At 44.6% G+C, this 10,596-nt stretch overlaps 1 protein-coding gene across 1 annotated transcript in view; it reads right to left on the bottom strand.

Annotated features, from left to right (window-relative positions):
- Positions 1-10,596, bottom strand: part of LOC102371790 (WD repeat-containing protein 25-like) — an 87,741-nt gene that overhangs the window by 5,843 nt on the left and 71,302 nt on the right. The window contains exon 5 of the mRNA XM_025194774.1: positions 1,613-1,783. Coding sequence (XP_025050559.1) covers positions 1,613-1,783 — 171 coding nt within the window. The remainder of the gene's footprint in view (positions 1-1,612; positions 1,784-10,596) is intronic.

The raw sequence follows: 10,596 nt of genomic DNA, 5'->3' as shown, positions 1-10,596 counted from the left end.
CATTTAGTAGAGGTCCTATTCCACCCTGGGCCTTTCCTTTTACTCCCTATGTATCTAAAAAAAATTTTTTGTTATCCTTAACTTGGGATGCCATCCTCAGCTCCATGGTAGCTTTGGCCTGTCTAACTGCCTCCCTACAAGCTCGAGCAGAGGAGGTATACTCCTCTTTAGTAATCTCTCCCCGTTTCCACTTTTTATATGCCCCCCTTTTAGCCCGTAGACTGCTCTGGATTTCTTTGGTCAGCCAGGGAAGCCTCTTGTCCCCTTTCCCCCTTTTTCCCCGCATCAAGATCGTCTCCCTCTGTGCCCGAAGGATCGTTTCCTTAAGGCACAGCCACCCTTCCTGGGCTCCCATCTCTTCAAAACTCTTACTCTGCAATGCGTCCTTGACTAAACACCTGAGTTCATTGAAATCAGCTTTCCTAAAGTCTAGCACTTTCACCTTACTATTTACCTTACCCACTCAACGTCTTATGATGAATTCTATTATTTGGTGATCACTGTCCCCCAGGTGACCACCGATCTGTAGGTCTCCTACCATGTCATCCCCCATTGCCAATACCAGGTCCAGTAAGGCATCCCCCCTAGTGGGACCATGTACCTCCTGCATCAGATGGGGGTCCTGTACACAGGATAAGAACCTGCATGAACTTTGCTGGGACTTTGTGGGACTTTGCTGTCTGCGTTTCCCAGCAGATGTCTGGGTAGTTTAGGTCCCCCATTACTACCGCCTCCCTAGTTTTTATGGTCTCCGAGAGCTGCCTCAGGAGTCCAAAATCTAGTTCTTCCCCCCTATATATGTACCTATATATGCTACACTATTGCTCGTGTATTTCACGGATCGAGTCCTTCAATAAATTTAATCTGTAATTATTCTAAGTATATCACTTTTGATATCACGGGAAAGATACTGAAGAAGGAAATATGGTATATGGTAGCAACTACCATGGTACAATTGACAAGTCAGATTGACATTGCTAGCTGGGTGCATTTACACATATCGCTATGGTGATGTGTTACTGCGCCATGATTTAGTACTTCCTTCTGGAAGTACTAAATCACGGCACAGTAACAGCCCACATACTGTGTCGTATGCATGATGCACAGTTATTTTTAGCAGCTACGTCACCATAATGGCACACTATAACAGGGGAGCATGTCGTTATGGCAGTGTAGCTGCTGGTCACATGTAGATGCCTGTGGAAGCTATGTCGCCATAGCGCATTGATATGTCACCATAGTGTCATGTGTAGACACGTCCACTGTGTACTTGCCTAAACTTAGCTCTAATGCTAGTGAACAGGCATGGAAACATATTCCAAGGAGGGTGGCTCACAATACTCTAGGTAATTTCATACTTACAGGGAATAAGGGTTTAAAAACAGGAAAATATAGCTTTTGCCATATTGTAAGTAGCATTGTATTGTAAGCTATAGAGGAAAGTAAAAACATGCTGAAGTACTGTGATCTTACATAAGCTACACTCATCTCTACTTGAAACAAAATTGATCAATAACTCACAGCAGTTTAAGGAAAATCAAAAGCTTTTTACTTTGACAACAGTATAATATACTAAATCAGCATTCTAGTAAGAATAAGAGTTAATCCCTACATGAAAAATCTGATTGGAGATTTTTGCAGCACTGTGGAAGTCCCATGCAATAATAGTACGGTCAGCTGAGTCCCTGCTTACTGCATCTGTGCTTGTAAGAAATTCTTTTCCTTCAGGAAGAAAGAGGACATCCAAAGTCTGCTGTACTGCAGCTTTGTAGACTTTTATCACCTATGAGACAGTAAAATTCATTACATGGTAAAACATTATTTTTCCCAACAAGGAAAAGACTATAATTAGCTATTAACAGTAGGAACAAGTGTATTGTCATAATAGGAATTCATGGCTTTCATTAAAGCACCAATAAAGTACATTTTTCAATAGAGACAAATGAGAACAGGTTAGCACACCCATATTCTTAAATACTTATGTACTACACAGCTGGCTTATCTAGGAAAAATTGTTATAGTGTACAACAATATTTATTTAACAACAAGTGTACAGGAAAATGAAATATATATTTTACTAAAAGCACTACTTCACTATACTCTACTGTATACATCTCTGTTGTAAAATGTCTTAAGAAATCAGGGCTAGATCCAAAGAACTTAGATGCCATGATGCTGAGTGATACAATGCCTAATTTTTACGTGTCTGAACCATAGAATGGAATCCAAAGTCCTACATTGGGAAACAGGGAGCACTAAGGCCAGGAGAGGATGAGGAAGTGTCATGCTGTTCCCATTTCTACAAGAATTCAATGAGTTGACCATACTGTCAGGAAACAACATCCAAAGTTCAATTCTCTCCTTGGCCTCTGGGAGTTCAAATCCACCTCTTCCACGTCTTTGGAATATAGGACTGGGAGGGGTCTCTCAAGCCATCAAGTCCAGCGTCTGCATGTTCCTAGGACATTATTTATCCAAAAATTCCTAAAATTTATCTTCTCTGACCCCTCTCATAAACCACAGACAGCAGGACAAAAATTACCCTACAAAAACATGTTGCAAATAAAAAGCAAGACAGACAGTCACAGCCAATGCTTTACCACTGCAATGGGAGAGAAGTTATTGGTTACTAACCTTTAATATCTATATTCAGATGATCTTAGAAAGAAAACAAAGCCTAGTGCTATAGCGGAAAGTAAATCCTCCACAATGACAATAATATTGAGGGACATCTGCTTCAATCAGTATGACCCTCAACAGAACAGGAAGACCCTCAAGTTAGGTAGCCGAAAGGCTATTAACTACTGATAGAGGAACAAGTATACTCCAATAAAAACTCCCACCACAAGCTGAGAGACATGTCCAATGCTTCTGAAAAACATGGGGAGGGAACAACCAAAAACACCAAAAATGGGCATGTGCCTGTTGCGGCATCTCAAAGCAGTTTGAGATGGCACAAGAGGCACTCTGAGAACAAAAAAAATGTTCCCTGGCTGCATATTTGCAGCATGGACTCTAAGTTTGATACTGGGAAGTCCCAGTATAAAAACATGTGCTGAAAAAAAGTGTTGCAGGACACGCTCCTGGAGTGCACCTTCAGCCAGGACTGGGCTGCTCTTGCTGTCACCCGTGGTCCTGTCATCAGACACAGAGGCCACACGTTGGGCCAGGCCATGTCGTGCCTCCATGGAGCTGGTCGGCCCAACAACATGCAGGGCACTTGGACCTGGCCCAGGCCGATGCATGGCCCCTGCATGACAGCAAGAGCAGCCCGGGCCTGCCCGAAGGCGCATATCCCTGGGCCAGGCCAGGCCCTCACCATGTGGCACAGGTGGCACTGGGTCTCAGATGGCCAGGGGGCCTCTGTCAGCACCGGGCCCCAAGCGCCTGATGGCCACTGCTGCGGTGGGGTGGGCAGTGGTCCGACCCCTCCAGAGCAGTTCCTCTCATCCCCACACAGTCTCCCCCAACCCACGCAGTCCGCCCCACACCCACAAACCCCATACTCCCAAACCACCCCCACAAAACCCCCACTCATGTACCCAACCACAAACCTGTGCATAAATCCCAACCCCCTCACAAATCTCACACACTGCATGCCCAGCCAGCAAATAGATGGGACAGGACCTGCTGGCAGAAGCTGCAGCTGCAGGGGCAACTGCTACATCACAGCCCTGTACCACGCCCACACTGGTGCTGGGACATATGGTCCAAGTCTGGGGGGGCTCCTAGTCCCAGGAACCACTTGGAGGGTGTGATGGGCTGGGGAGAGGAATGGAGGTGGCAGCAGGAGTATGTGTGTGAGAGAGGGGTGGGGGAGTGTTCTGGGCAGGAAAGGCCTCCAGAGCCAGGCTTATAGCCTCCCTGCCCCCGCAGAGCAGCCTGTACAGGAAGAGGCCTGCCTGAAAGGAAAGGGGCTTGCCCAGCCCAGTCCCTGAGCCCCAGTCAAGGGCTTCCCAGGAACAGCATGGGGCTCGCTGGGGCCTAGGCACAGCCGCAGGGAATAGAACAGCAAGGGCTGCAACTGCTCAGAACCACAAAGCAGTGGGTGGGACAGCTGCAGCTGGACTCATGTCCTGGTGCTGGGACAGAGCTGCTGCTGGGAGGGAGCTAGTGGGGGCAGGCAGGGGCTGTGGGTCAGGAGTGAGGGGCACTGATGGGGCTGTGGGTTGAGGGTGAGGGGTAAGGGCAGGGGCAGCTCTGATTTTTCTATGATAAAAAACCAAAAGCAAAAGCTGAAGAGTATAGATATTTAGAATCCATTTATTATGATGATAGAGGTAGGCTTCCAAATGGCTTTAAAACTGTAAATATATAAACAAAGCATTGCCCAACTGATCTCTGTATATATGGTGGCATTTCATTTTAATCACAGATCTGGGGTATTTTAACAAGACAATTTTGGGGTTTTATCAAAGGATTTGCAACTTTTGAACACAGAACACCAGGATCTCTGCTTGTGAAAAGTGCTCGTGAGACCCAGGCAGAGGAGCCTGCCCAGGGCCAGCACTGGGAAACCAGCTGGAGGGCAGACGAGCTGGCTGACCTGGCCATTTGGGGCCAGGAAAACATACTTTGACACTTTAAAGTGGGCCACCACAACAAGCACATCTTCTGGGCAACAGCTGCCCAGATGGCAGGGCAGAGGCACCAGAAAACATTACAGCAGTTCCACATGAAGGCCAACTGTGCAGACACAGCCCACTGGCAGCTGGCCCAGAAATGCAGGAGGCTCTGCGGCAGTGCCCACACCATAGCTCAGGAAGCCATGCAGAACCCGTTCTGGCAGGTGTGCAGCCACGGAGCCACAGGTCCAAGGGGTGGATGCTGTCAAGTGGCAGCAGGTCACAGCCAGGCAGCAGCCCCCACTGCCAGGCTGCTGCTGTGGGTAGAGGGTGCAGGGGGCACTGTAGGTAAGGGCTGCTTCAGCAGTCCAGCTGGCACAAGAGGCTAGTGTCCCCAGATACCAAGCGGCTGGGCCTCAGAAGCTCCTGAGCACAAGTAGCCCTGAGCTGCTCGCCAGGGCAGCTTTTAATACTCCTGGGGCCAGCACAGGTGCTGGCCCCAGTCTCTAGCTCCCCCTGGCTGAAGACTGGGGAGAAGCTGGGCAAAGTCAGCTTGTCCCACACTAAAGTGCATGTTCAGACACGTGTGCTGAGGCACAAATCTCTGGCACAAGTTTGTGCCACTGCTATTTGAGCTACTGCAACTGCACATGCCTGCAAGTGTGGATGCACCACAAGAGTCTGTAAATCATTCACAAGGGAAAAAAATCCCTCCCAGTCAATACAGATAACCAGTAGCACACCCCTGAACCATGGTTTTACAAGGCATCTCCTACCCATGAGTTCTTTCAGCCTTAGCAGGGGGATTGCAAATACCTGAATCCACACACTACATGAATCCAAGAACATACTATCCCTTCCATAAATCTTGTCATATTTCTGAAGCAATTCAGGTCTTTTGTTCCCTCATGCTGTCTGTAGAAGGTCAGTCCAAACCTCTTATTTCTATAATAGTTATAAAAACATGTCATTTCCCATTTACCTTTGTTCATGATTGCAGCCATTTGATCTTGTACTGACACTATATTTTCTCACATACAACCTACATCTTTTCCTCCAAAATCAGCCCTCTAAGACTGGTGTGCATGTATTAAGCATAGGCTGACCATAAGGAAATCTGGGACATCTGGGACACTGCCTCCTGCCCCCCACAGTCCCAAGTCAACAGCACCGTAGTAGGTAGAGGTAGGTAGAGTGGGAGTGAAGCATTGTGGTGCACCAAGCAGGCGGGTGGGTGGACTGCCTGCCCTCCTCCCTGGCACACCATACTGCTCTGCTTCCCCACCAGACTACACTTTGAACCCCTGCATTTCCAGGACACTGATTTTAATTCTTGCCAGCCAGCCAGGACCACCTCCATAATCCAGGACTGTCCCCAGCTAAACCAGGACATATGGTCACCCTAATTAAGCAAGGAAGCTTACTTTCTGACTGTGATAGAAGCACCTTGCTTTGATTTCCACTCCATAGTGCAGCAGCTGTTGCATTAGTATTCAGGCAGCTGAGGGAATCAATTGACTTAATGGCTTATTATGCTTCACTCCAGAGGTTTTGCCTTTTTAATAGTCCTGATGTATCACTAATCAATCTATGCTGTCTTTGGGCAATTTTGCTGTCTGCTAGCTGCTCCTGAGCTCCATCCTCCTATTTTACAGTCTTGGAGACTTTTCAGTTCTTTTCAAAATAAAAGATCCACCAATGAAGACCAGTCTTTAGGAACAGAAGTTTGAGGTTTGGTTAAATCTAAAAAAGAGATGCAATTTACCTGAAAATGAGACTTCATTCCTACTCTATGCAGCTATAACTCTGGAAAAATCTTTTCCCTCTCTATTCTGCCTTTCAAAACCAAAGTGTGTATTATATTCAGAAGCATGTTGCATGTGAGAAAATATGATACTGTTCTTTAAATAGTTCTTCTTGCTCACTAGCGTTCACTGGTAAATGTACTTATACAAAGTAATAAATCGGCCTTCAAGCTAAACAAGCCATCTCATCTTAATCTTACCCTATTAGACAGGCTCATTTATCCATCCCAGTAACTCTTTCTTTGTTCCTTTTCCAGTTTAAATTCATCTTTTTTGAAACACTGATGATCAGAGCTGTACACAATGTTCTAAGCGATGTCCTACAACTGTCTTGTACAATGACTGCAGGTACTCCCTTGTTTCTATTGAATATACCCCACCTAATACATCGTAGAAGTGCATTAGCCTTTTCCATAGCTGTATCACACTAGTGGCTCTTGGTCATCCTACAATCAAATGGTAGGTAAATGTCTGACTCTTCCTTTGTTATTTACTGCCTAGAAATCCCTACCTTACAGTGAAAGTTCTTCATATTAATTCTTAAGTGAATAAATTTGCACATCAAAACATTAAAAACTTTGCATCATTTCTAGTACTGCACTTGCCAAATTCTTATCTAGTTCTTTTTGTAATTTAATCTAGTGCATCCTTCGGAAGAACATCTCCCAGTGTGGTTCACCTGCAAATCTCATTAGCAAAAATGCTAAACATGGTCTATACCAAAACCCAGCCTTGAGGAACACTAGCGATTACATCTCCCCAGTCTGATAACTGTGCTTTCAGCATAATCTGTTCTATTCTCCCTTTTAGCCAGTCTACATCTCACAATTATAGTAATGATCCTTACTTTTCCAGTTTGACTTGGTGTTAAAAGCTTTGCTCAAATCTAGATAATTGGGTCAAATGCATTGCCCTTATCTAAAAAGTCAGTTATCTCATCATAGAATATTTCATTGGTCTGACAATCTTCTTTGGAAAAAAAGAATGCTGTACTTCGTCCTATATTCTGTTTACCTCCATATTCTTTATTATCTTGCCTTCAATAGTTATTCTAAGACCTTATGTAACACTGAAGTCAAGCTAATAGTTACGCAAATGTCTGTGTCACTTTTCTTCCCTATTTTGAATGAAGGTTCTACTTTTATTCTTCAGTCATAGGATACTACTCACAAGTTGGGTGATTCACTGAAGACCCAAATTAAAGGAACTGTTGTTTCATGTAGCAATTCTTTCAGTTCTGAAATAAGAGATTATTCAGGCCCCCTTATTTTGCCACAGATGGCAACGTAAATTTTGCTTAACCCTCAGATGCAGCAATTTTAATAGTAGTCTTCAAACAGCTGAAGGGCAGTTACAGAGAGGATGGAGATGGGCTTTCCTCTGTGGTTGTAGGGGACAGGACTAGGAGCAACAGCCTCAAGCTACATGAGAGGAAATTTAAGTTTGAGATTAGAAAGAATTTTCTCACTATGAGGGTGGTCAAGCAGTGGAACAGGCTACCTAGAGAAGTTATGAAATTTCCATCCTTAGAAACTTTTAAAAGCAGGTTAGACAGACACTTGGCTGGGAAGGTTTAGGCAGTGATGATCCTGCCTTGAGCAGTGGGCTGGACTAGATGACCTTGTGAGGTCCCTTCCAGCCCTACTTTTGTATGATCCTATGATTATCTACTCCATCTTCAATGTATATAGCACATTGTACTTCCTACCTCTCTTTTTATTTATATCAATTAAGAACCTGTGCTCTTAGTTTTAAATTTCTTTGCAAGGTACAACACACCTAAGCATTTGACCATTCTCACCTTATTCCTCCATTATTTGACTACAGCAAGATCTCTGCTCTTACTGTGAGATTTTTTCCTTGTAGATCCTCTAGTTGCTGTTACAGTCCTGTTTTAGTTGAAGAAGGCCCTAACCACCTGACTACATATTATTCTGGTGGTTTCCTCTACACCTTGACAACTCTGTGGCCTTACCTGTAATGAGGAGAGATCAGGATTCTGACTCCTGTTCTGAAGACTCTTATCTATTTTGTTTAATGGCTGTTTAACACAATTTTAAAACCAGAGCACTATTTTCTGCTGTATTCAACAGCAAATGTTATTTTTTTTCAAATCCCAATATGAAATGACTGCCTCCTTGGACATGCTGCTAGACGCCTTAATTATTCTGTTCATGAGTAAAGAAAAAGGTCTATTATTTGTATTACTTCTGGTAATTTTGTGTCTAGCCCTCAGGGAAGGGTGGCAGGGGAGTCACTGAAAATATATGCTTAGGCCTTTAACTCTTACTAGTCTCATGCTACTGTTCCATGTTCCTGCCCTTAAGGTGTGTGGCAGATTCTAAGCAAATAATCTGATTGCCTCAAAGTGACTTTCACCCAAGGGTCCTCAATCAAAAAGCACAGCAGTGTGCAACTTGCTTTAAGGCAATAAAGAACATATCTGAATCTTTCACAACCTAGGTTGCAGCAATAGAACAGATATGTAAAGTTTTGCTTGAATTAAAATATTGCAGGGAAAGATCTATACCATGAACCATGGTATGCATCTCTGGGAAAAGGAACTGATTTTGCATGTATAGTAAGTTTGTTTTTTTCTCTCTAGGAAGGTGAAATGTATACAGAAGAACCCTGACAGTTAGCTATTAACTGCAAATCTTAGAATCTGTTGGCTTACTTTGGTTATCTGGAAACATTTTCTGACAGTAATGACTACCAGACAGTTTGCCTATAGGGCGGTTAAGGCAAACTCATTAGAGCTTCTCCAGCAGAGATGAAAAGCACAGTGAAGGTATCTAAAAACCTGTCTTCAGCTGCAGAAACATGCAGGGAAGGTTTGTAAAGTCAGAAACATACAGAAAACTCCATTATAATGCACTGGTATGAAAAACAAAAGCAAGTGGCATGTGTGCTGGTCCATAGTGCATGAACCAACTGGAACTCTATGGAACTCAAGATCTGCATACAGGCATGGCCTGCTTAACTTCTTTCTAAATCTAAACTGAACAGCATGCAGTTTACTGTAGGCCAGAGGTGTTAAACTCCCCGGGACTCCTGGGACTGGATCTGGACTCTGGAGCTCTTTGCTGGCTGAATCTGGACCTACCTCCAGCAGCATGGCGAGTGGTGGCAGAGTTAACAACTGTGGATTGGGACAGACATTCCACATAAACTGGTTTAAGTCAGAAACTGGTTTAAACCTGTAAGAGAACAGAAGTTCAGTGCACATAAACCAGTTTCAAAATGGTTGAAACTAGTTTAAGATAAACCTGGTTTAATGTAGTATCAGACTTAACTGATTTGGCTCGAACCAGTTTATGAAACTTCTTTCCCAGACCCCTTCCTGGTTCTAGTTAAATTTCAGTCCCCCTGAATGCTTTCCAGCCCTGGGCTGGGCTGGGCTGGGCTGTACTGTCTGCTCCAACAGAGATGGGTTGGGGGAGGGGAGGCAAGGACTGTTCCCCCTCCCCACACAAATGCCGCAAACCACAGTACAGAGCTGCCCTGCCCTGCTAAACTTACTGATGGCTGCGGCTGCGGACTACAAATCCCTGCGGTACCTGGAAGCAGGAAGAGGAAGTGCTGAGCAAACCTGCAAAGTCCTGCTGCTGTGATTCTGGACTGCAAATCCCAGAGACCTCGGGGGCAGCAGGAACAGGAAGCGAATGCACAGCTCATGCCAGCTACATTCCAGAGAACCATGCTTTGGTGCCCCCTGGCTTCTGGCTTGGGCCACTGCATGCATTGGCTGCACTTTGTGAATCAAAAGTAAATTTCTGTCCAGTTGTTTCTCAATTTAATCTCTGCAGTTTAGACTAACCTGCAAAGACTCAATTGATTCAGCCTCAGGCTCTTTGACTCTGTATTTAGCCTGTAGGTTCCTGAGGCACGGGGATTACATGTCCCATTGTTTATCCCTCTGCTGCTGACACACATCCCCAGTGGGGCTCCAAACACCATAATTTGATGGCAGGCCCCATCCCTGCTCGCCCCACCTCCAAATATCTAACTCCTGCCCATGAGCCCATGGTCATATCTTTGATGCCCCCACTGCAGATGGGTCTTTTATTGTTGTCTACTATAAACTTTAAAAAATTGTTGTCACAATGATTTGCCCTGGTATCTTTGGCCATTTTTTTCTTTTTTGACTTACAGAGCTCTGCACAGATTGACCGTCTTAAATTTAAATGGATCACACTTTTGTATGTATATGTATCATTTAAAAA

The sequence above is a fragment of the Alligator sinensis genome, unplaced genomic scaffold (assembly GCF_000455745.1).
Source record: "Alligator sinensis unplaced genomic scaffold, ASM45574v1 scaffold102_1, whole genome shotgun sequence".
NCBI lineage: Eukaryota > Metazoa > Chordata > Crocodylia > Alligatoridae > Alligator > Alligator sinensis.
Note: the sequence above shows the minus strand (reverse complement) of the source record. Positions and strands in the feature narration are given on the sequence as shown.